Consider the following 26,847-nt stretch of genomic DNA (forward strand, 5'->3'; position numbering starts at 1 on the left):
CACATTTTAGGCATGATGTGTGTATGATTATTTCATAATGAGTGTGTGTGTCCTTTGTCATAGCTTGTTATTCAAGTATTCAAATGTACCTTCTCGTGAATTTCTTGTGTGGACTGGGCGTCACAGAAGGCCACTGTGGCGACATCTTTGAGGATAGGCATTTCAACAGTGCAGTCGCGCCCATCCAACAGCGCCACCAGTGGCCGTGGATGCATGGGCCCGTTAAGAATGGGGGGTCGGATACCTGAGTAAAGTATAGGGAAACCATTTGATATGTGTTTGCACAGAAGATGTTAAATATGCATATTCATCATGGCTAATAGCTGGTTACACCGGTATGCCAGACGTCTATAAAACCGCTATTGCTGTGGGTGTATTTTGTCATGTTTATGCAATATGTGGAGCACATGCACATCAGTAAGTACAATTGCATAATCTAAAAGTGACAGAGAAAATCATAAACATCTGACTTTACATTGATAATGCTCAATTTTGATTGTAGTATGAGAGGTATTAAAGGGGACCTATTATGCAAAATCAACTTTTTCTTACCTATTGGTACCTGTTTTGTGTATTTAGGATCTGCATAACTCCCGAAAATGTAAAAATAAACATGGAGACATTGCGGAGATATATAAATACACTGTATATAAAACAATTGTGCTTTTCTTCATTCTTCCTCCAAACGAGCCATTTTGAATTTGCCCCAATTGTGACGTTTTTCCCAACTGTGACGTCAGCGAATATCTCCATATACAGGTGAAACTTAAAAATATTGAATATCATGCAAAAGTCCATTAATTTCAGAAATTCAACTTCAAATGTGAAACTAACATGTGATATAAACTCATTACATGCAAAGTGAGATATGTCAGGCTTTTGTTATTATTTTTGATGATCGGGACAAGCGGTAGAAAATGGATGGATGGATGGATCATGGCTTACAGTTTTTGAACACCCCCCCCCCCGGGAAAAAAAAACCTAAATATTTTTAATAAGCTGTAAATCATGATTATCACACTTCTGTCAAAAGCATGGCTTGAAATATCTTGAGGTACATGTTATGAGCCTATGTCTTATTTTGGTATCACCTTGTAAATACATCTATTTGCTGGAATAAACAAACCTTTGCACAATATTAAAATGTTTTGAGTTTCACTTGTCTTGGGGACGGCGTGGCGAAGTTGGGAGAGTGGCCGTGCCAGCAATCTGAGGGTTACTGGTTCAATCCCCACCTTCTACCATCCTAGTCACGTCCGTTGTGTCCTTGAGCAAGACGCTTTACCCTTGCTCCTGATGGGTCCTGGTTAGGGCCTTGCATGGCAGCTCCCGCCATCAGTGTGTGAATGTGTGTGTGAATGGGTGAATGTGGAAATATGGTCAAAGCGCTTTGAGTTCCTTAAAAAAGGTAGAAAAAGTACTATACAAGTACAACCCATTTACCATTTACCCATTTGTCTTAGAAATTTGCCCAAAGTGCTTTACACAGATCTGCCATTGTAGTCCGACGCTGTAGTCAGTAAGCTCCTTCTTTTTCTCTATCGCCTTGTTGTGGGGCAGACTAGCTCGTACATGCACATGCATCCTCCACTATTGCCATTTCGAATACAAATTAATGTATAATTCAAACTTATATCTGTCAGTAAACTTGCTATGGAAGCGCTAAAAACTACAACAATGCCTGCGGGAGAAGACGAAGTCGAAGTGGAGGCACGTAAATAAGACTGCCAACAAAACAGCGCATCCTGAAGAGACGATCAAAAAGCGGCTTGAAAACGGTCTGTATATATGCACCATTTTGACCAAAAAAACACCATTACATGCTATGGAGACCACAAGGAAGTGTTAAAAATGTGGGGAAAAAATCATAATACGACCCCTTTAATTCAACACGATGTATATGATTGAGGTTCTAGTCTGACGCATCTCTTACGTAGTTCAAAGGTGATACAAACCTCAGTGTTATGCAGTGCAATTGTACAACACCACACACTACAATTAAAATAATAATCATTGTTAAATGAATACCTTTGACAGTCTCTAAACCAGTGGTTCTTAACCTGGGTTCAATCGAACCCTAGGGGTTCGGTGGGTCAGGCTTAGGGGTTCGGCGGAGGTCAAAACACACCCGACTCATTGTGTAAATAAAAACTTCTCCCTATCGGCATATTAAGGATACGGCAACAGCAGAAGTCACACGGATTTGCAGGTGTGTAATTTGTTGTGAGTTTATGCACTGTGTTGGGTTTTGTTCTTTGAACAAGGTGATGTTCATGCACGGTTCATTTTGTGCACCAGTATAAAAACATGGTAACACTTTAGTATTCTATTCGGGCTCCAATACAATACTATGGAATGCCCTCCCGGTAAAAGTTAGAGATGCTACCTCAGTAGAAGCATTTAAGTCTCATCTTAAAACTCATTTGTATACACTCTAGCCTTTAAATAGACTCCTTTTTTAGACCAGTTGATCTGCCGTTTCTTTTCTTTTCTTTTCTACTCTGCTCCCAACCCGGGGTGGACCGCTAGCCTGTCCATCGGATGGGGACATCTCTACGCTGTTGACCCGTCTCCGCTCGGGATGGTTCCTGCTGGCCCCACTATGGACTGGACTTTCGCTGATGTGTTGGACTTTCACAATATTATGTCAGACCCACTCGACATCCATTGCTTTCGGTCTCCCCTAGAGGGGGGGGGGGGTTACCCACATATGCGGTCCTCTCCAAGGTTTCTCATAGTCATTCACATTGACGTCCCACTGGGGTGAGTTTTCCTTGCCCGTATGTGGGCTCTGTACCGAGGATGTCGTTGTGGCTTGTACAGCCCTTTGAGACACTTGTGATTTAGGGCTATATAAATAAACATTGATTGATTGATTGATTGATAGTATGGGGAACTTATTCATCATTAATTAGTTGCTTATAAACATGCAAATTAGTAACATATTGGCTCTTAACTAGTCATTATTAAGTACTTATTAATGCCTTATTTGGCATGGCCTTATTATAACCCTAACCCTCTAACCCTCTAACCCTAACCAAATAACTCTAAATTAAGTCTTTGTTACTTAGAATATGTTCCCCTAGTGTCCAAAAAACTCCAAATTAATTAAGTCTTTGTTACTTAGAATATGCTCCCCATACTAAAGTGTTACCAAAAACATATAACTTTGTCTTGAATTTGAAAAAACAACATTTTATTTTTCATTAAAGAAGGGTTCGGTGAATGCGCATATGAAACTGGTGGGGTTCGGTACCTCCAACAAGGTTAAGAACCACTGCTCTAAACAGAGTTATCTTTAAAAAAGGGGATTTTTTTTTTTTTTTAACACAAAGTCCAAGCATAAACGTTCGGTGATGTAATTTTTATAATCTTGACCACTACATGCAGATGGTTTAACTGTGTCATGGCCCTTGGGGTTTTGACTGAGTTTTTACTCTCCCATGCTTTATTCCTTTACTAGGTTTGTAGATATTTGGCCAAATACTTGTTTTGAAAGTAATGGTGCTAACAGAGCAATGCAAACATCCAACACTTAACTTTACTGGCCAGGACATTAAAAGCAGGTCTCTCGCTTTTTAATTAATCATTTAATCGTATTTGGTTTTGTAAAAATGATAAATGCGAGTCCAGAAAGACTGCTCAAGTCATACAATTCAGAATACGACCCAAATTTTTTGGGGGAAACGTATTGCACTTTAGCTCAACAGGCATCCAACGATGAATTGTTAATGTACTTTTATTTTCTAGGACTTTTTTTGCAAGTCTTATACCAAAAGGGGGACTATCATCATGGATGTCAAGAGCGTAGCATGTGAGCATACCTCATGAAAAAGTAGGGCTGGGCGATGCGGCCTAAAACTTTCTCATCAAACATTTGATTTACATTTTTTTCAGTACAAATGACAGGTAATTCAAAATGAATTGTGTTTTAAATTTATGAAAAACTTGATAGTAACCCCCATTTTTCTACAGGAATTTAAGTGCCAGCTGTTTGGTTTAAAAAAATACACTTCGTAGTTTGAAAGTTTACTGGTTGACAATCACATTAAAAAGCTGCACTATTTTTGAAAACATTAACCAAGAATTCTCTAATGTGATGAAAAATACACAATGCATTTTTATTATGTCTCGCTTTAAACAATGCCATCATTTACAGGGATGAATAACGATAGCTCCACTGTGCCCCTTTCTTATCATATGTGGTGCCGTGGGTAACCAATTCCACCAGAGCTTTTTAGCAGGAGTCTGTTGTAGTGGTCCTGTTACTACCGTTGTGAAAGTTACCACTCGACTGGATGCATCTGTATCTGATGTGGAAATATGTTTGTCGTGCACCTGTCTTTTGTTGCAATGGCCGTCACTTGTTCTGTTGCCACAAACACAATATTGTCTCAAATCAAAGATGATACTATTCATTTTTGGGAACAAACTTCTTGCCATTGTTAGCAACTATGGTACTAGTTTAATTGGAACCACTGCACATATCAACATGTCAACAAAGGAGTAGTTGTCCCATGCTACAACTTACATTTTTTTACGTATAGTTTTTATGGAAATGTATATTATATATCTTTAAGCATATTTTATTATATAGCAATTAGGATTGTGCTATATAGATGATATAAGATATACCAATACTGCCCCTGTAACTACTTGGTATTGATACACAAATATGTACTATCGTATCCAAACAACAGAAAAAGGAAAGTGCTTATTACATTTGAACAAAAGTGAAGATAGAACCATGTTACAACAGAAACTAATAAGCTTTTAACAGTAAATTAACAAGTAAACAAATAATAGTTTTGAGAAAATACCGGTAAAACAACAGGAAATTAAGTAAGGTTACTGCATATGTCAGCAGCTAAATTAGGAGCCTTTGTTACCCCTTTTGAAATGGTTCTATTATCATTTATATACCAAATAATTTGTTGTGATCCATATCTTTATCACAGGAGGCTGCAAAATATATTGCAATATAAATTTTAGACCATATCGCCCATCTCTAATAGCAATGAAGCTTTAAGGATCCTCTGAGCAAGTACCGGTAATGTAATTACATTACCATGGAGCACACTCAAGGCTACTGTATTAGGTGAAACAAGTCTAAAGGTGGATATATGAGTGTTATTTAATGTTTGGAAAGCTCTAATAATGTTAAAAAAAACGTATTTAGAACATCGTAAACAGTAATTTATTGCTCTAACTATGAAAATATTAGATTTATTGTTAATAATCCTACTTTGCATAAATTTGTGGATACAAGTCTGGTATGTCTGGTACCAATTAACCGCAATAAACGGCAGTAGGAAGAAGCAGAGCTAAGGGTGTAGACCGGCAACCATTGTTGCTCGGTGGGCATTTCTGTTAAGGAAACAAGGAGGACAGGGAAAGCTATGGAAGCCCGTGGCGGAAAAAGGTAGGTGGTAGAGGAAAGAGGAAAAAAGCTTTAATTTCTATGTATTTATTTTTATTATCTGTACCAAAAAGCTTTAATGAAAACAATATATTGCACAGGTGTACGAGTGGAACGAGTAGACCACCAAATAATTCCATATGTGTTTTGCTTTTTATGGCTCTATCCAAAGATCAGCCTCCAACGCCTACAAGCGGAATTCTTTTAAAGCTTAAAAAGGGTCATATGATTTTTATTCTACGTGTAAAGCACTTCCTTGTTGTCTACATAACATGTGATGGTGGTGCTTTGGTCAAAATTGTCCATAGACTTTGTTTTACAGACCATCTTCAAGCCGCTTTCTGACCGTCTCTTCAGGAGGCGCCGTTTTGTGGGTGGCCTTATTTACGTGTCAAACCCCTCCTTCAGGCAAAGTCTCCTCTCCGTCAGCCATGTTGTAGTTTTTAGCGCTTCCAAATCGAGTTTACTGACAGAAGTTAGAACTATACACTACTTTGTATTTAGAAATGGCAACAGCTGCGTAGTAAGCATGCATGTGCAAGTACGAGTCAGAGAATAGAGAAAAATAAGAAACTCACTGACTACAGCTTTCGGCTACAACTGAATTAAAATGGCGGACTTGCACGAAGCTGTTCCGAGTAAAGCTCAACCATATATGGGGATATGCTGACGTAACTAAGGCAAAATACGTCACTAAAGTCTCAAATTCCAAACGTCTCCATTGGAGCAAGTTCGAAAGAAGGCTAGATTGTTATATCTCTGCCATGCCTCCATGGTTTGATTTCTAATTTTCGGGACTTATGGGAATCCCAAATTTAAAAAAAAAAAAAAGAAGCTACCAACAGGTAAGAAAAGTTGGTTTTGCATAATAGGACAGAATGTTTGGATATGAAAAGCCTTTGTCTTTCATCATTGAAATGTTAACTTGAGAATTGCTTCAAATAGCAGTGGCTAACATTTTTCACATTTGTATTTAAATGTTACTTGCCAGCACAGTTATGGTTTTAGGAAGCAATGACCCTGGAATTAGTGATTTGTTTTCTATTTACATTATTCCCTTTGGGATTTTTGAGTGCCCCAGAATGCACTGTTTGACCCAGAGGTTCCACTTTATACACAATTTTCATCATTTAGTCTGGCAACTTGACCTGCCTTACTGTACTGTACTGAATGTATGAGGGGCATGCATGAGAAGAGATGATGGGGAGTGTGGTGGCCAAAGGGGTAAGGGGGAGGGGTGCAGAAATCTGCCGGGTCTCAGAAGAGAGGTGGGGGTTCATGACGGGGTCTGAGTCATGACCTAAATTCTCCTATGTGGGCGTGTTCCTCGCCTATATTATTACTGCATCTCCCCCCTCAATTTCAGGAGACACACGCACACCTTCCCAACTTCATAGTGGCATCATCATGTCGACTAAAGAAACGTTGCATTTTAGAGATAGTCAACAAGACAACGGAATTGAAACTGACTTTCATACCAAAAAAAGCCCCTCTTTTCCCTCCTTTTGCTTAGTGCAGCCTCACACATGCACCGGTACACACACTCATGTTCCTGTTACGTGACAGGTGTCTGTCTGTGTGTGTTTGTGCCCATTTGTGTGCCCCTACCAGGGTGGGGGGGTGGGGGGGAGTGTGACAAGCTGGAACATTAACAGGGGGGGAAAGGTAATGGTGAGAGTGCACAGGAGGGACGGTAGCTAGTAGCCCAGGGTGCAAAACAAATATTTGTTCACACTTCCTGCGATGTCAGACCTTTATCAACTTGTATTAAATGAAAAAGAAAAGAGAAAACCCACAGAGCATTCCAAATGGAAGTGGAAAAAGTGCTGCATCTGGCTGGAGAACGCGAACAGGCATACTTCTTACACCACGGGTGGACAAAGACCAACCAAAATGGCTTCATGACAAAGAAGGCCTCAGAACAAGTTGCAGGGGAAATCCACAAGAAGGCCTCCTCACACAGGGTAATTTGAGTAAAGGACACTGGCATAGCCGAGCCGACAAAACGCAAGCATGGCCGCACACAATACATTTCATTCAGTGTTTCATTCATTCTCCCTCACTCTGCTCTCCCTTTCCCCCCACCCCTCCTCTTCATGCTCCCTCTGGCTGCATTTGGAGGAAGGAGTGGTGGGGGGGAGGGGCAGTAGATGATGATAATGCAGCAAGAAACCGTACTCCACCCAGACCAGCGCGCGCACACACACGCTGTTATTTAGTTCCTCCTGCGGCTGGGACAAGGCAAACGCACTCTGAGCGACACACAACGCAGCATACACACGTTCGACTGCGCCACACCCAAAACCGTAGTCCTCTCTTCTCCCCACTGGCCGCACGGAACCCAAAACTATACAAAACACAATCCCAAACAGAGAAACACATGAGCACAAGAGCTAACCTTGCATTATGAAGTCTGTCAGCCCTTCTTCCTCCCTCGCCTCGCTCTCCCTCTATTGCTTTTTCCTCTCCCTCTCTCGCTCGCTCTCACCCCCTCTCTCTCTCTCAGCTGTCATCCACGCCCAGCCCGCCCTCCCCCTACCTTTGCCGTCCAATCACTGGCGGCTCCATTGAGGGCCAACCAACCAGCACTAACCTTATTAACATATAACCGAGGCCTGAGGGCGGTTTGGGGCCGTTGTCGTTTTTTAAAGAGACAGCTGGCCCGTTTCCCCATGGCTGCAGCCACGACCCTTCACCTTGCACTCTCTTTCTCACCCGTCTCCAGAGTCTCCCACAATATTCCCTCCATTTTAAGCTTCCCATTTACGCCTGCTCTCTATTGCCTACTTGAGACTTCACTCCACGGCAAACTAAAAATTCCTGCGCCAGATATTCCGATATTGTCCTATTTTTTCTGCATGTCAACTATTATTCAAACTTTCACACCCATAATACTTCCACATTGCTGGCACATTTAGTCAAACATTGTTTTATAAATCACAATCTTCACAAGGCCCATATGAATATATTACCATTGTGCAATACAAAACATGCCTCTCCAAATGTAAATGTTGTGTGTACAATATTTTGGTACCGGTACCAAAATATATTTAGATACTTTTCTAAATAAAGGGGACCACAAAAAATGGCATTATTGGCTTTATTTTAACAAAAAAATCTCACAATACATTAAACATATGCTTCTTATTGTGAAGTGAAGTGAATATTTTTTATATAGCGCTTTTCTCTCGTGACTCAAAGCGCTTTACATTGTGAAACCCAATATCTAAGTTCAATTTTTTAAACCAGTGTGGGTGGCACTGGGGTAAAGTGTCTTGTCCAAGGACACAGGGGCAGTGACTCGGATTGCAGAAGCGGGAATCGAACCTGGAACCCTCAAGTTGCTGGCACGGCCACTCTACCAACCGTGCTATACCGCCCCAAACGAAGAACAATTTGGGTCTTAAATAAAATAGTGAACATACTAGACAACTTGTCTTTTAGTAGTAAGTAAACAAAGGCTCCTAATTTAGCTGCTGACATATGCAGTAACATATTGTGTCATTTCTCCTTCTATTATTTTGTCAACATTATGAGGGACAAGCTGTAAACATTGGTTATTAATCCACTTGTGCATTTACTGTCAATATCTGGTTATTTTCCATTTCAAGATGTTCTATCTACACTTCTGTTAAAATGTAATAATCACTTATTCTTCTGCTGTTTGGATACTTTACATTAGTTTTGGATAATACTAGGGATGTCCGATAATGGTTTTTTGCCGATATCCGATATTCCGATATTGTCCAACTCTTAATTACCGATATCAACCGATACCGATATATACAGTCGTGGAATTAACACATTATTATGCCTAATTTGAACAACCAGGTATGGTGAAGATAAGGTCCTTTTTTTAAAAATAAAACAAAATAAAATAAGATAAATAAATTAAAAACATTTTCTTGAATAAAAAAGAAAGTAAAAGAATATAAAAACAGTTACATAGAAACTAGTAATTAATGAAATTGAGTAAAATTAACTGTTAAAGGTTAGTACTATTAGTGGACCAGCAGCACGCACAATCATGTGTGCTTACGGACTGTATTCCTTGCAGACTGTATTGTTATATATTGATATGCAATGTAGGAACCAGAACATTAATAACAGAAAGAAACAACCCTTTTGTGTGAATGGGGGGGGGGTTGGGTTGGTGTACTAATTGTAAGTGTATCTTGTGTTTTTTATGTTGATTTAATAAAAATAAAAATAAATAAATAAACAAATTTTAAAAAACTATACCGATAATTTCCGATATTACGTTTTAAAGCATTTATCGGCCGATATTATCGGACATCTCTAGATAATACCACAAATTTAGGTATCGATCCAATACCAAGTAGTTACAGGATCATACATTGGTCATATTCAAAGTCCTCATGTGTCCAGGGACATATTTCCTGAGTTTATAGATATAATATAGATTTTACATAAAGGAAAAAATATTTTGTGACGATAAAAAATATGTAATCATAGTAGTATTGACTAGATACGCTCTTGTACTTGGTATCATTACAGTGGATGTCAGGTGTCGATCCACCCATGAACTGCTAATGACGCTGGTGAGCTATTGTATCCTCCTACGGTGTGTAGTGAAGCATGTTTAGCTATTCCTCGTCCTGCAGGGATGATACTTGTAAGAAACTTATTTTGTCGCCAGGAGGGCGCGAGTATTAGTGATTTAGAAGTAGCTAAAACACTGCAAACTGCTAATAGACGTTAGCTGCTAGCTAGCTCGCCATGTCTTAAAGCACCTCTTCTTGAGGGCGTTTCAGTGTTATGGCTTCATCTTTATCTTTAGTTTTTCGGCCAAAATGTGTCCATTCTCCCTTTTCTGTCTGCACATATTATCTCCTTGTAAGTACTCTGTGATTGTGCGCTGCCAAACACGCTCCTCTGCTCGTAAACCCAGCAATGTCATGACGTGACGACGTGCCGTCATGCCCGTTAAAAAAAATAAAAAATGGAGAACCGGTACTTTTCAACCAGAGTATAGTACTGTTTTTATTCATTAGTACGGCGATACTATACTAGTACCTGTATACTGTACAGTATTTATTAGATTGTGTTTGATTGATTGATTGAGACTAGGGATAGTGGCCTAGTGGTTAGAGTGTCCGCCCTGAGATCGGTAGGTTGGAGTTCAAATCCCAGCCGAGTCATACCAAAGACTATAAAAATGGGACCCATAACCTCCTTGCTTGGCACTCAGCAACAAAGGGTTGGAGTTGGGGGTTAAATCACCAAAAATGATTCCCGGGCGCGGCGCCGCTGCTGCCCACTGCTCCCCAAGGGGATGGGTCAAATGCAGAGGACAAATTTCACCACATCTAGTGTGTGTGTGACAATCATTGGTACTTTAATCTTAATCTTAATGTATAAATGCGTTAAAATGTAATATCGGACATTATCGGTATAGTTTTTTTTTTAATCTGTATCGTTTTTTTTTGTTTTTTTTATTTTTTTATTAAATCAACATAAAAAACACAAGATACACTTACAATTAGTGCACCAACCCAAAAAACCTCCCCCCCCCCCATTTCTTTCTGTTATCAATATTCTGGTTCCTACATTATATATCAATATATATCAATACAGTCTGCAAGGAATACAGTCTGTAAGCACACATGATTGTGCGTGCTGCTGGTCCACTAATATTACTAACCTTTAACAGTTAATTTTACTCATTTTCATTAATTACTAGTTTCTATGTAACTGTTTTTATATTGTTTTACTTTTTTTTATTCAAGAAAATGTTTTTAATTTAGTTATCTTATTTTATTATTATTTTTAAAAAGTACCTTATCTTCACCATACATGGTTGTCCAAATTAGGCATAATAATGTGTTAATTCCACGACTGCATGTATCGGTTGATATCGGTATCGGTAATTAAAGAGTTGGACAATATCGGAATATCGGATATCGGCAAAAAGCCATCCCTAATTGAGACTTTTATTAGTAGGTTGCACAGTGAAGTACATATTCCGTACAATTGACCACTAAATGTTAACACCCGAATAAGTTTTTCAACTTGTTTAAGTCGGGCTAACTCTCAGTAGGCATTGGTACCGTGCATTATGCCCCTTCCCTCTTCTGTCACCTTTGATGTGCTTTGGCCCGTTTGCTTGCTTGTGCCATCACTTGTACTCTGCAGTATTATTGTACCCCGTTTTCTGCCCGAGTGCAGTTGGGAGAAGCTCCAGCAACCCCCGCAACCCCGAAAGGGACAAGTGGTAGAAAATGGATGGAATTATCACCTGTCTATCTTAGAATTGATCTGATTATTTCTATGGAAGGTGGCGGCTGTCAGGGGCGATCACAATAATTAAATGACATGCACTTTTTATGCATGAGAATATCATGGCTAGTGAGTGAACATGACATGATGCATTATTTTGTGTTTTCGATTTATTGTTACAATGAAAGTTGGTGGTTAGAAAGAATTGGTAAAAAGTAATTACATTCCAGTCATTCTGTGACATGGCTACATTGTAAAAGTGCAAGCAAGAAATTAGACTTTAGGTGTTAACTTGCCCTAGTATGAGCGCTCGTGTACAGAAGTGTACCTAAAGTTGGGGTTGCTGTTTTAGTACTTAAAAAAGGTAGAAAGTGGATAATTCTCTTACAAATGTGAGTTTTCTTTTGTAACAAACAAAAAAATCTCACCCTCACAAATGCGGTCGAGCCTCTGCCGCTTGACCTGTTTATGTTTGTCCATCAGAGCCATAGACTAAGCAGACTGGATGTCCAACGCAGGAGAACCGATCTGAGAGCCTCTTGATCAACTTCACTTCTGTTTAACAAGAAAACACAAAGAAAAAGATAAAGATAACTTTTTTTGAGCAGTTAACGCTTCAAACAAGTCACTGGATATTAACGCATTAAAAAATATCATAGCCTTTAAGACAAAAAATTCTAATGAGACAAGGGAATATCAGAATGCCTACACCAACCTAAACACAACTGTTTATCACATATATTAAGCAGGTAATAAATAAAATAAAGATCAATATTTGTTTAAAAAAATGTAATTTTATACATGCTCTATTCTATACACATTAAAATATACAAGAATAAAGTTGGAAACCGGATTAAAAAGTCTAAATATTGGAAGAATTACATTGTACATTGAGGCTAAAATACCTTTATTCTTGTTAAGTATTTGATCATCTCAAATGTATTCTTGTAAATGTGGGCATTTATTATCCTAACATTATGCTTTGTAATTTCATTTTATATAAATAGCATTTACAGCTGTGTGCTTGTATATTGCTACTTAACTTACTTAAATTGGCAACTTAATTTCTGAATATTTAGTCATAATTAGAAAAAAATGAAGTCATTGCAACAAAGTTAAATTTAGATTAGCTAAAAATATACAAGAATGAAGCTGCAGATAGGATTACAAACTTTAACATTTTACAAGAATGGATAATGTCAATATTATGACAATATTTTACCTGTATCACTTCCTAAATTACTGAATAAATGTCTGACAAAACATTCTCAAAATCATGCATATATGTTGACTTTACAGTTTTGTTTTATTTCTACTTCTCTTTTGTAAAATTAAAATGTTTACCTATACCATTCTGGGATTTTGTGGGTGGCTCAAACACCTATAAAAGTCATAGTTAAAGAAAAGTAAAGCTGCCAATTAACCAATTGGAGTAAAAGCACGGCTTTGGGCGCTTTTGTAAGCTAACAGGCTAAATATGTAACCCCGGCTGCCAAAACTAACAACTTTTTGAACAGCTATAATTTAACCTTGATTACCGATTCCAATTACTATCTCATACTATTGTGCAAATTAGTACTTGTTGTTCACATAAAAGAGCCATTCAAAACGTTTGACTGTTCAGCCAGCATAGGGCAGTTGTGTACTGTGCATAATAACGCATCGAATTGACGAGCTACACAGAAAGGCGTGGCAAGCTACTGGTAACTTGCGAGCGACAGGTTGGAGAGGCCTGGTCTAAGTGGCACTGATACTAAAGAACAGCTTGAAAACTCTCAAAAGAAGAAAAAAAAAATTCTGAAAAATGTGCCCTCTCAATAACTTGTTTGGTGGTTTGGACCAGGAAACAAAATTGGGATCATGACTTGAATCCTTATCCAATCACATTTCAAATTTGATAAAGATAATACAACAATGTAGTATTTTACACGTTTTTTCTAATGTTCGGATCAGGTTTTCCCAAAGGTGTTTCATTTGGCTTCCTGACACTGCATCTTGGCTACGGATGGGTGATATAGCCTAAAATCTATAATGCGATACATATTACAGCCTCCTGCAATAACGATATATAACACAATATATATTTTTAGTATGTAAATGATAATAGAAAGCGGATAATAGAAGAATAGAATTTCAAAATGGGTTACAAAGGCTGCTGACGTATGCGGTCACATACTGCGTCATTTCTGGTTGTATCCTTTTGTCAAAATATGAATAATGTTCCAGTACTTTCTATTTTACTGTTAACAAGTGTTTACTTTCTGTTGTAATATTGTTCTGTCTACACATTTGTTATAATGCAACAAGCACGTATTCTTCTGTTTGATACTTTACATTAGTTTTTTGGCGATACTTAAAATGTGGGTATCGATCCAATATCTAGTTACAGGGGCAGTATTGGTCATACCAATGCTGATTCTTCAAATGTTCAAAATCATTGATTGATTGATTTTTGATCATTATAATTAGACAATGTAACAATATCAATTAAATATTTAAATTATTTTGCTACTATTGAATTATTATTGAATTATATACATGCATTATCATGATATAACGATAGTATTGAAAGCTCAATCAAATGTACACTACCATTCAAAAGTTTGGGGTCACATTGAAATGTCCTTATTTTTGAAGGAAAAGCACTGTGCTTTTCAATGAAGATAACTTTAAACTAGTCTTAACTTTAAAGAAATACACTCTATACATTGCTAATGTGGTAAATGACTATTCTAGCTGCAAATGTCTGGTTTTTGGTGCAATATCTACTTAGGTGTATAGAGGCCCATTTCCAGCAACTATCACTCCAGTGTTCTAATGGTACAATGTGTTTGCTCATTGGCTCAGAAGGCTAATTGATGATTAGAAAATCCTTGTGCAATCATGTTCACACATCTGAAAACAGTTTAGCTCGTTACAGAAGCTACAAAACTGACCTTCCTTTGAGCAGATTGAGTTTCTGGAGCATCACATTTGTGGGGTCAATTAAACGCTCAAAATGGCCAGAAAAAGAGAACTTTCACCTGAAACTCGACAGTCTATTCTTGTTCTTAAAAATGAAGGCTATTCCACAAAATTGTTTGGGTGACCCCAAACTTTTGAACGGTAGTGTATATCATATAAATGTATATAATCTTGACTTACATAAGTTTTGTGAAACAAACTTCAAATGGTTCCCTTGCTTTTAAGATGAAAACCCACCCAACAAGCATAATGGTGTTTTCACAATTCTACTGGCTATTCAATGAGTTAATCATCAAGACTGGATGCCACTGGCCTAAGAAGAGAGGTTGGGACATTTCTGTGTGCATAGACAGTTGTCTATTGGGTCAAGTGAGGTTCCAATCAAAAGTTTAGGTCAGGGTAAAGTGGCTATTCACTGTCAACAATATGTGGAAAACATGCACACTTCCCAACAAATATGATTGTAGTGTGCAGTAGTGTGTCTCGATGTATGCAAGAGTTTGTGTGGAATATTCACATTCACTGGATCATTGCCAACGTAACGGAAACTTGTTTGTCGCACTTTTACAAGCATTAAGAATAGTGTGAAGCTTCAAAGTTGAGTTGTTTTCCTGTTTGACTGGTTCAACATTTCTTTTGTTGTAGTTATTCATATTAAACAGTCAAATCACAGAAAAATAAGCTATCAATTGACATAATATGCAAAAAGACGGCGGTGTAAAACCCTGGGTACGTCATGAAAATAAATGAGTGCAAGTTTTTTTAATGTCAAATTTGTTCTTCCTGTAGCTGCATTAGGTTGAGCATGAACTAAAATCTGTAGCTGCATTAGGTTGAGCATGAACTAAAATCTGTAGCTGCATTAGGTTGAGCATTAACTAAAATCGGGACGCTTAAAGGGGAACTGCACATATTAAAAATGTTTGCCTATAATTCACAATCGTTATGAGACAAGAGCATATGTCTTTTTTAAATGCATTCCAACTCTTAAATATGAGTCTGCTTACAACGGAGTGAATGGGATCCATGAAGTCATGACGTCATTGCGTCTATTCCGACCGTAAAATCCAGGAAGCGCCAACAATACTCCATTTACATTTCGTGACCTGAATATTAACCAATATTAGCGATATTGTTATTACAAGAGCTAACAGAGAGGTAATTTTCTTATGCTGCTGTATTGACGTCATGAGCAGGTGAGCTGCTTTCTCGCCTCTGAGCTCGTGAACATTTATTCTAAATCAGGAGTCGGCAGCCTTTTGCTTCAAAAGAGCCATTTGGACCCGTTTCCACCAAATTAAAGCCGTTTGGAGCCAAAAAAATCTTTATGATCACTATATTGAAGTTAATTTCCTTTAAAGTAGTGTCATGTTACATTCCCCCACCTGTCTTTGGCATGTTATTTTGTTACTGGTTTCTTTTCTAGCTTCTCCCTAGGTAACGACCCACACCTGTTGTCACCTGACAATTAGTCAAGATCCAACATTGCTGTATTTTTGTTTTATGATCTGTTTTGTTGCCAATGTTAGGCAAATAACTTCGAAAAGGTAATTAATTAGAGTTCATACAGGGATTGAATGTGCTTTGGTGGCTGTATCTCTCCTTGTCCACAAGCAGGGTATTGTGGGATTACATGATTATCACTTCTAGGAATTGTTGTCAATTATTCCCCCATAGTAATTAAAGTTGTGTGCGTCTGTATTAGTAACGCTCTTATTATTGTAACGACATTATGCCTAAGACTGGTTGTCACACGTCTTCTTCTATCTACAATTTGTTTATGCTGCTGCGTTATGGCGAGCTCGGTCCTTCCTCTCCAAATCCTCTTGCGTAGCAGCGACGCGGCAAAGGCATTTTTGCAAAGGTGGGCACTTTACCTCATGATTGAATCGCATCAACTCAGGACTAGTACTAAAAGCCAATCAGTTACAGCCTTTGAGCTGTTTGCAAATGCACCAAACCATTGAATTTCAATATTTCTGAGTCAATAAATAAATTGTTTGAATGTTCTCTATATGCAACATAATCTATTATTCTAACTGATCTTTTTTGTAACACGGTTAGTGAATGAAGTGTACTGCCCAACTTTGTAAAAATGCCTTCCTTGTTTGCAATTAAAGTATTGTAACAAAGCATAAGTTCCAATAAAACCCAACCCCTCTCTAGTTACCATTGTTTATTAGCAACAAAAAGAAGCTAACTAGCTAAATAATTTCTCACCAGAAAACACTGCATTGAATTGTTGCAGAAATTTGAATTTCTCAAGGGGGGAATCTTTGGGCACTTCACGATTCGATTGCGATTACCATTCTGGAGCTACAATTCCATTAAAAATCGACTAAAAATCTATTATTGATGCATCATTAGTTTATGTACAGTACAGGCCAAAAGTTTGGACACCCCTTCTCCTCATTGAATGTGTTTTCTTTATTTTCATGACTATTTACATTGTAGATTGTCACTGAAGGCATCAAAACTATGAATGAACACGTGGAGTTATGTACTTAACAAAAAAAAGGTGAAATAACTGAACACATGTTTTATATACTAGTTTCTTCAAAACAACTCCCCCTTTGCTCTGATTTTTGCTTTGCACACTCTTGGCATTCTCTCGATGAGCTTCAAGCACACATGTGAAGTGAAAACCATTTCAGGTGACTACCTCTTGAAGCTCATGGAGAGAATGCCAAGAGTGTGCAAAAAAGTAATCAGAGCAAAGGGTGGCTATTTTGTAGAAACTGGAATATAAAACATGTTTAGTTATTTCACCTTTTTTTGTTAAGTACATAACTGCACGTGTTCATTCATAGTGTTGATGCCTTCAGTGACAATCTACAATGTAAATAGTCATGAAAATAAAGAAAACACATTTAAATTAGGTGTGTCCAAACTTTGGGCCTGTACTGTATACCGTAATTTCCGGACTATAAGCCGCACCAGCTAAATTTAGGGGAAAATACAGATTGCTCCATATATAAGCCGCACCCGACTATAAGCCGCAGGGTTTTGATGTGTAATTAGCGTAGTATATAGGGGTTCCTGCTACCACGGAGGGGATTGTCGGGACAGAGATGACTGTTTGGGAACGCAAAGCGTCCCATTTATTAACAATAAATCTTTCAATCATTCAATCAAACTTTCACATCTTTGACATGGCGAACAGCATTCGTACAGAGTACAAATAATACAACGGTGCAAAGTAATACAAAGTGCTCGCCTGTACGTTATCAAAATAACCAGCCTACCGGTATATGAAAAGTCAGTCTTTAATCATTGTGTCATCGTCTTCCTCCTGCGTACTAAAACCACCGAAATCCTCTTCGTCGGTGTCGGAGAAGAACAGGCCGTAAATAAGCCGCACCCTTGCACGGACCAGAACGTGGGGAAAAAGTAGCGGCTTATAGTCCGGAAATTACGGTATATATGCAGTATTACATTTCTTTTCGTTTCACTAAAGAAGCGTTTATCACTTGCAACTTAAAAAAATAATTTGGTATAAGAAACAGTTCAATTAATTCCCGTCACATTTATTAAATTATTGAAAATGTGTGCAAAACTGAAACAAAAGTGCCAGATAGTAAAGGAGTTGGTCGGATCTCTCTGTGAGGTGGCTCATTTAGAAAAATATTTAGTTTAGAACTGTCTACATTACTTTCCATCCATCCATCCATTTTCTACCGCTTGTCCCTTTTGGGGGTCACGGGGGGGCTGTTGCCTATCTTACAATAAATAAATTGATGATCAATTATGGACATTTACTAATTGATTCAATAATCTTCCATGTCCGAATTGCGTTGCATCTAAAAATTGATTATTTCCCCCACCTCTAGTAGTGACAACAGTACACAGAAGCATGAACTAGCTTGAAATTATACGAGCCACAGGTTGCAGACCCTTGCCCTGGAACTACAACTGGTTCGAAATCAACAGCGTTCGGACTGTAATCATGCAAATATGATTGGAGGCAAAGTAGACAGCTGTCAACGTGGTAGCTCAGTGAGCGAACGGAGGCGACAACTAGTAAGCCAACTAGATGGTTAGCCTACTAGCGAGCTTGTTTTGGTGCGCCTGACTTCTCACTGTCCGGCAACAGATCTTTTTTCAGTCTGTTGTGGCCAGTGCCCTGTACTTTGCAGTAGTATGTTGGGGGAGCAGCACCAGCAAAAGGGACTTAAACCGGATTGACAAACTGATCCAGAACGCCGGACAAACTATTGACACGCAGTTGGAGGCGTTTGTGTCAGTGAGGGACAGGAGGACACTGGACAAACTTCTCGCCATCATGGACAATCCTGCCCACCCACTCCACCAGACAATTGAGGGACAGCAGAGCAGCTTCGTTCCCGGTGTTCGATTCAAGAACTCCTTCATTCTGCACTCCATCCAGCTGCTTAATCACTCGCCATACAGCAATAGATGATATCTGTCTATTACCTGACACGTGACATGTTAGCTACCTCTCTTTGTTTATAATGTATGTTTTCTGCTGCATCTACTCTCTATTTTATGCAGCCCTTTTACATATACTGCAATATTGTACATGGTAATTGGGATTTTTTTATATATTATATAAAAATATAATATAACATATCAGTATTGATTATATGTAAATATTACATATATGTTATATTGCTACTATGGTACATTTTTAGTCTACTTTATACCTGCATTATCCTTTCCATCCTTTGTAACTGTGGAACAATTTCCCTTGAGGATCTATAAAGTTTGTCTAAGTCCAAGTCAAACTCAGTACGGCGTTTAGGCAAGAAAAAACAGCGAGTACCTGCGGCTGAGGGCGAGCATTCAACAAATTTTGGTTCAGATCGTATTTTCTTTGACATTTCATTGAAGAAACGTGGAAGTAATATTTTGACACGAAAATGTATGCTTAAAGTACAGACATTTCACATGTCTGCACTTTAATACAACTCCCCTTATTACGTGCGGATTCACGAGGTCTCGCAAAGGGCCGCTCTAGATTGCTGCAAGACGGAGGCGTGGCGGTGCCGTTCAGTCGTCCTTCCGCATCCAGTCGGATGATAAGCAAAATTCCAAAAAAAAGTGCAGTTCCCCTTTAAATGTACACTATTTCTAAAAGTCCAACATTTCAAAGGAGGACTAGACCCAGCAGCAATCTGATGAAATGTTTTAAAAAGAACAATATAGTCCAATAAAACTAAAACGTTTTCTCCGGTACTCACCTGGAAAGCAATGTCCGTTGTCAAAGTTAGGGTTGCCCACTCAAGTTGATACTGCAAACAAAGAGAGCAACTTTAGATTGACAATGTCATGCTGCTGATGTGTCAGATATAGATATTATTAAGCTATCTACAAACAAGGAGCATCATTGAACTGGGCAAGAAAGCATTTAGGTTTTCAGCACCGAAGGCTTGGAATAACCTACAATCGAATCCTCAACTTCAAACCCTTGTTGCATTAAATGAGTTTAAAGCTTCTGTGAAAGGACTGCGGTTTACCTTGTCTGTATGCACATGTGCTATGTGAGCATGTTGTACATTTGATGTTTTATGTGTTGTTTACTGTTTTTAATGTAACCTTGCTGCTGCCCTCTTGGCCAGGTCTGCCTTGGAAAAAGAGATATTTGATCTCAATGGGATTTTACCTGGTTAAATAAAGGCTAAATAAATACAAATCATCTTCACAGTGTAATGCTGGCAATCGATCAGTCACATGTTCACGTTATGTGGTGTAGTGTAGTTTTGGGTATGCGGACAATACACCACGAACCTTGCTATTTACCTACAATTGAATCTTCAACTTCAGAACCTTGCTACATTAAATGAGTTTAAAGCTTCTGTGAAAGGATTGCAGTCTACCTTGTCTGTATGCACATGTGTTATGTGAGCAAGTTTTAATGTTGTGCATTTGATGTTTTAAGTGTTGTTTACTGTTTTTAATGTAACCTTGCTGCTGCCCTCTTGGCCAGGTCTCCCTTGGAAAAAGAGATATTTGATCTCAATGGGATTTTACCTGGTTAAATAAAGGCTAAATAAATAAAACATCATCTTCAAAGTGTAATGCTGGCAATCGATCAGTCACATGTTCACGTTATGTGGTGTAGTGTAGTTTTGGGTATGCGGACGATACACCACGAACCTTGCTATTTACCTACAATCGCATCTTCAACTTCAAACCCTTGTTACATCGAAATGAGTTTATAGCTTCTGTGAAAATATTGCAGTATACCTTGTCTGTATACACATGTGCTATGTGAGCAAGTTTTAATGTTGTGCATTTGATGTTTTATGTGTTGGTTACTGTTTTCAATATAACCTTGCTGCTGCCCTCTTGGCCAGGTCTCCCTTGGAAAAACAGATATTTGATCTCAATGGGATTTTACCTGGTTAAATAAAGGCTAAATAAATACAAATCATCTTCACAGTGTAATGCTGGCAATCGATCAGTCACATGTTCACGTTATGTGGTGTAGTGTAGTTATGGGTATGCGGACGATACACCACGAAGAACGAAGCATATCGTTGACAGTTAAACACAAGCAACATTTATAAAGGAGTACGTAAAGTATCGATGTGTGGTTATTTGGAACTCCCTCGTTAGCAGCAAACTTACCGTTACCCAATTAGCTGACAATGCTAGCCCGACGTCGACAGTCAAGAACGATTAAATGAATGGCGGGTGCTATTTTGCAAGCATTAAATTAAAAGCGTCTGATGGTTTATGAAATACTTAGTCAGTGCGCTAGTTAAAACCAGTCATGTTAAGTTGTAAACGGCTATCTCAACTACGGCTAACTACCGACTTAGCGACAGAAGCTATGTTAGCCGAGGCGAGCTAGCTAACCCCACAACACAAACATCACAGGCTCGTAAAATATCTGATATATGAATGGGGGGAAATGACAAAAAGGCGCCGAGCTTTTTCTGTGCGCGACGCGTCAGGCTTACTTAGCCGGAGTTGAGAGGCGAAAAGCGACGGTTTTGGCGGCGTATACAACTACATGACTCGATGCGTCGCCCCCCGGTTGCTAACTAGCTGGCGAGCTAAAGGAGCGTGTGTGTGGGGGGAAAAGATGCCAGATTCGCTCCATTTGTTATCAATCTAACAACAACATTCTGAATCATACATATTCAAATTACGCCGCTCTAGTGTCTGGATTCAAGTGTAACGACTACGGTATCCTGCGAATTAAGAAAAAAAATAGAGAAACAAATATATAAAACAGCAGTTATTTACCCCCGATTCAACTCTTCGGAGAGTGCGGAGAGACAGTGTGTGTGTGCGGCCGTGCTTCTCCCTCGCTTCCGATCGCCATGAAATCGCACAAAAGAGGAAGTGCTATCTGTGGTGGGGGGCAGCGGGACCGCGGGGGAAAGAGCGCCGGTGGTCTGGAAGGAGCGCCCTCACCTTTCATGGCGGAACGCTTGCCCTCGAAGGTCTTCACAACTCCACCGAAGACATCTTTGACCGTGTGGCGGGACTTCGTGCACACTATTCTGGGGGTACGCGAGCTCCTCGTCCCTTGCCAGTTGGAACCTCGCTATTTATCTAGCATTATATTTATTTACCACTTGGAACCTCACTATTTATCTAGCATTATATTTATTTACCACTTGGAACCTCGCTATTTATCTAGCATTATATTTATTTACCAGATGGAGCCTCGCTATTTATCTAGCATTATATTTATTTACCAGTTGGAACCTCACTATTTATCTAGCATTATATTTATTTACCAGTTGGAACCTCACTATTTATGTAGCATTATATTTATTTACCACTTGGAACCTCGCTATTTATCTAGCATTATATTTATTTACCAGATGGAGCCTCGCTATTTATCTAGCATTATATTTATTTACCACTTGGAACCTCACTATTTATTTAGCATTATATTTATTTACAAGTTGGAACCTCGCTATTTATCTAGCATTATATTTATTTACCACTTGGAACCTCACTATTTATGTAGCATTATATTTATTTACCACTTGGAACTTCGCTATTTATCTAGCATTATATTTATTTACCAGTTGGAACCTCACTATTTATCTAGCATTATATTTATTTACCAGTTGGAACCTCGCTATTTATCTCGCACTATATTTATTTACCAGATGGAACCTCGCTATTTATCTAGCATTATATTTATTTACCACTTGGAACCTCGCTATTTATCTAGCATTATATTTATTTACCACTTGGAACCTCACTATTTATGTAGCATTATATTTATTTACCACTTGGAACTTCGCTATTTATCAACCATTATATTTATTTACCAGTTGGAACCTCACTATTTATCTAGCATTATATTTATTTACCAGTTGGAACCTCGCTATTTATCTAGCATTATATGTATTTACCAGTTGGAACCTCGCTATTTATCTCGCATTATATTTATTTACCAGTTGGAACCTCGCTATTTATCTAGCATTATATTTATTTACCACTTGGAACCTCACTATTTATCTAGCATTATATTTATTTACCAGATGGAACCTCGCTATTTATCTAGCATTATATTTATTTACCACTTGGAACCTCGCTATTTATCTAGCATTATATTTATTTACCACTTGAAACCTCGCTATTTATCTAGCATTATATTTATTTACCAGTTGGAACCTCGCTATTTATCTAGCATTATATTTATTTACCAGATGGAACCTCGCTATTTATCTAGCATTATATGTATTTACCAGTTGGAACCTAGCTATTTATCTAGCATTATATTTATTTACCTGTTGGAACCTCGCTATTTATCTAGCATTATATTTATTTACCAGTTGGAACCTCGCTATTTATCTAGCATTATATTTATTTACCAGTTGGAACCTCGCTATTTATCTAGCATTATATTTATTTACCAGTTGGAACCTCGCTATTTATCTAGCATTATATTTATTTACCACTTGGAACCTCGCTATTTATCTAGCATTATATTTATTTACCACTTGGAACCTCACTATTTATCTAGCATTATATTTATTTACCAGATGGAACCTCGCTATTTATCTAGCATTATATTTATTTACCAGATGGAACCTCGCTATTTATCTAGCATTATATGTATTTACCACTTGAAACCTCGCTATTTATCTAGCATTATATTTATTTACCAGTTGGAACCTCGCTATTTATCTAGCATTATATTTATTTACCAGATGGAACCTCGCTATTTATCTAGCATTATATGTATTTACCAGATGGAACCTCGCTATTTATCTAGCATTATATGTATTTACCAGTTGGAACCTAGCTATTTATCTAGCATTATATTTATTTACCTGTTGGAACCTCGCTATTTATCTAGCATTATATTTATTTACCAGTTGGAACCTCGCTATTTATCTAGCATTATATTTATTTACCAGTTGGAACCTCGCTATTTATCTAGCATTATATTTATTTACCAGTTGGAACCTCGCTATTTATCTAGCATTATATTTATTTACCACTTGGAACCTCGCTATTTATCTAGCATTATATTTATTTACCACTTGGAACCTCACTATTTATCTAGCATTATATTTATTTACCAGATGGAACCTCGCTATTTATCTAGCATTATATTTATTTACCAGATGGAACCTCGCTATTTATCTAGCATTATATGTATTTACCACTTGAAACCTCGCTATTTATCTAGCATTATATTTATTTACCAGATGGAACCTCGCTATTTATCTAGCATTATATTTATTTACCACTTGAAACATCGCTATTTATCTAGCATTATATTTATTTACCAGTTGGAACCTCGCTATTTATCTAGCATTATATTTATTTACCAGATGGAGCCTCGCTATTTATCTAGCATTATATTTATTTACCAGTTGGAACCTCACTATTTATCTAGCATTATATTTATTTACCAGTTGGAACCTCACTATTTATGTAGCATTATATTTATTTACCACTTGGAACCTCGCTATTTATCTAGCATTATATTTATTTACCAGATGGAGCCTCGCTATTTATCTAGCATTATATTTATTTACCACTTGGAACCTCACTATTTATCTAGCATTATATTTATTTACAAGTTGGAACCTCGCTATTTATCTAGCATTATATTTATTTACCACTTGGAACCTCACTATTTATGTAGCATTATATTTATTTACCACTTGGAACTTCGCTATTTATCTAGCATTATATTTATTTACCAGTTGGAACCTCACTATTTATCTAGCATTATATTTATTTACCAGTTGGAACCTCGCTATTTATCTCGCATTATATTTATTTACCAGATGGAACCTCGCTATTTATCTAGCATTATATTTATTTACCACTTGGAACCTCGCTATTTATCTAGCATTATATTTATTTACCACTTGGAACCTCACTATTTATGTAGCATTATATTTATTTACCACTTGGAACTTCGCTATTTATCAAGCATTATATTTATTTACCAGTTGGAACCTCACTATTTATCTAGCATTATATTTATTTACCAGTTGGAACCTCGCTATTTATCTAGCATTATATGTATTTACCAGTTGGAACCTCGCTATTTATCTCGCATTATATTTATTTACCAGTTGGAACCTCGCTATTTATCTAGCATTATATTTATTTACCACTTGGAACCTCACTATTTATCTAGCATTATATTTATTTACCAGATGGAACCTCGCTATTTATCTAGCATTATATTTATTTACCACTTGGAACCTCGCTATTTATCTAGCATTATATTTATTTACCACTTGAAACCTCGCTATTTATCTAGCATTATATTTATTTACCAGTTGGAACCTCGCTATTTATCTAGCATTATATTTATTTACCAGATGGAACCTCGCTATTTATCTAGCATTATATGTATTTACCAGTTGGAACCTAGCTATTTATCTAGCATTATATTTATTTACCTGTTGGAACCTCGCTATTTATCTAGCATTATATTTATTTACCAGTTGGAACCTCGCTATTTATCTAGCATTATATTTATTTACCAGTTGGAACCTCGCTATTTATCTAGCATTATATTTATTTACCAGTTGGAACCTCGCTATTTATCTAGCATTATATTTATTTACCACTTGGAACCTCGCTATTTATCTAGCATTATATTTATTTACCACTTGGAACCTCACTATTTATCTAGCATTATATTTATTTACCAGATGGAACCTCGCTATTTATCTAGCATTATATTTATTTACCAGATGGAACCTCGCTATTTATCTAGCATTATATGTATTTACCACTTGAAACCTCGCTATTTATCTAGCATTATATTTATTTACCAGTTGGAACCTCGCTATTTATCTAGCATTATATTTATTTACCAGATGGAACCTCGCTATTTATCTAGCATTATATGTATTTACCAGATGGAACCTCGCTATTTATCTAGCATTATATGTATTTACCAGTTGGAACCTAGCTATTTATCTAGCATTATATTTATTTACCTGTTGGAACCTCGCTATTTATCTAGCATTATATTTATTTACCAGTTGGAACCTCGCTATTTATCTAGCATTATATTTATTTACCAGTTGGAACCTCGCTATTTATCTAGCATTATATTTATTTACCAGTTGGAACCTCGCTATTTATCTAGCATTATATTTATTTACCAGTTGGAACCTCGCTATTTATCTAGCATTATATTTATTTACCACTTGGAACCTCACTATTTATCTAGCATTATATTTATTTACCAGATGGAACCTCGCTATTTATCTAGCATTATATTTATTTACCAGATGGAACCTCGCTATTTATCTAGCATTATATGTATTTACCACTGGAAACCTCGCTATTTATCTAGCATTATATTTATTTACCAGATGGAACCTCGCTATTTATCTAGCATTATATTTATTTACCACTTGAAACATCGCTATTTATCTAGCATTATATTTATTTACCAGTTGGAACCTCGCTATTTATCTAGCATTATATTTATTTACCAGATGGAGCCTCGCTATTTATCTAGCATTATATTTATTTACCAGTTGGAACCTCACTATTTATCTAGCATTATATTTATTTACCAGTTGGAACCTCACTATTTATGTAGCATTATATTTATTTACCACTTGGAACCTCGCTATTTATCTAGCATTATATTTATTTACCAGATGGAGCCTCGCTATTTATCTAGCATTATATTTATTTACCACTTGGAACCTCACTATTTATCTAGCATTATATTTATTTACAAGTTGGAACCTCGCTATTTATCTAGCATTATATTTATTTACCACTTGGAACCTCAC

The 26,847-nt window shown here is 37.4% G+C and overlaps 1 protein-coding gene across 1 annotated transcript in view; it reads right to left on the reverse strand.

The window, feature by feature from the left end:
* LOC133649113 (C-terminal binding protein 1) overlaps positions 1-21,990 on the reverse strand; it is a 43,558-nt gene extending 21,568 nt beyond the window's left edge. The window contains 4 exon segments of the mRNA XM_062045911.1: positions 90-244; positions 12,088-12,214; positions 19,825-19,875; positions 21,839-21,990. Coding sequence (XP_061901895.1) covers positions 90-244; positions 12,088-12,148 — 216 coding nt within the window. The 5' untranslated portion in view covers positions 12,149-12,214; positions 19,825-19,875; positions 21,839-21,990.
* Between the last annotated feature and the right edge of the window lie 4,857 nt (positions 21,991-26,847).

This window comes from Entelurus aequoreus, linkage group LG04 (assembly GCF_033978785.1).
Source record: "Entelurus aequoreus isolate RoL-2023_Sb linkage group LG04, RoL_Eaeq_v1.1, whole genome shotgun sequence".
In the NCBI taxonomy this organism is placed as follows: domain Eukaryota; kingdom Metazoa; phylum Chordata; class Actinopteri; order Syngnathiformes; family Syngnathidae; genus Entelurus; species Entelurus aequoreus.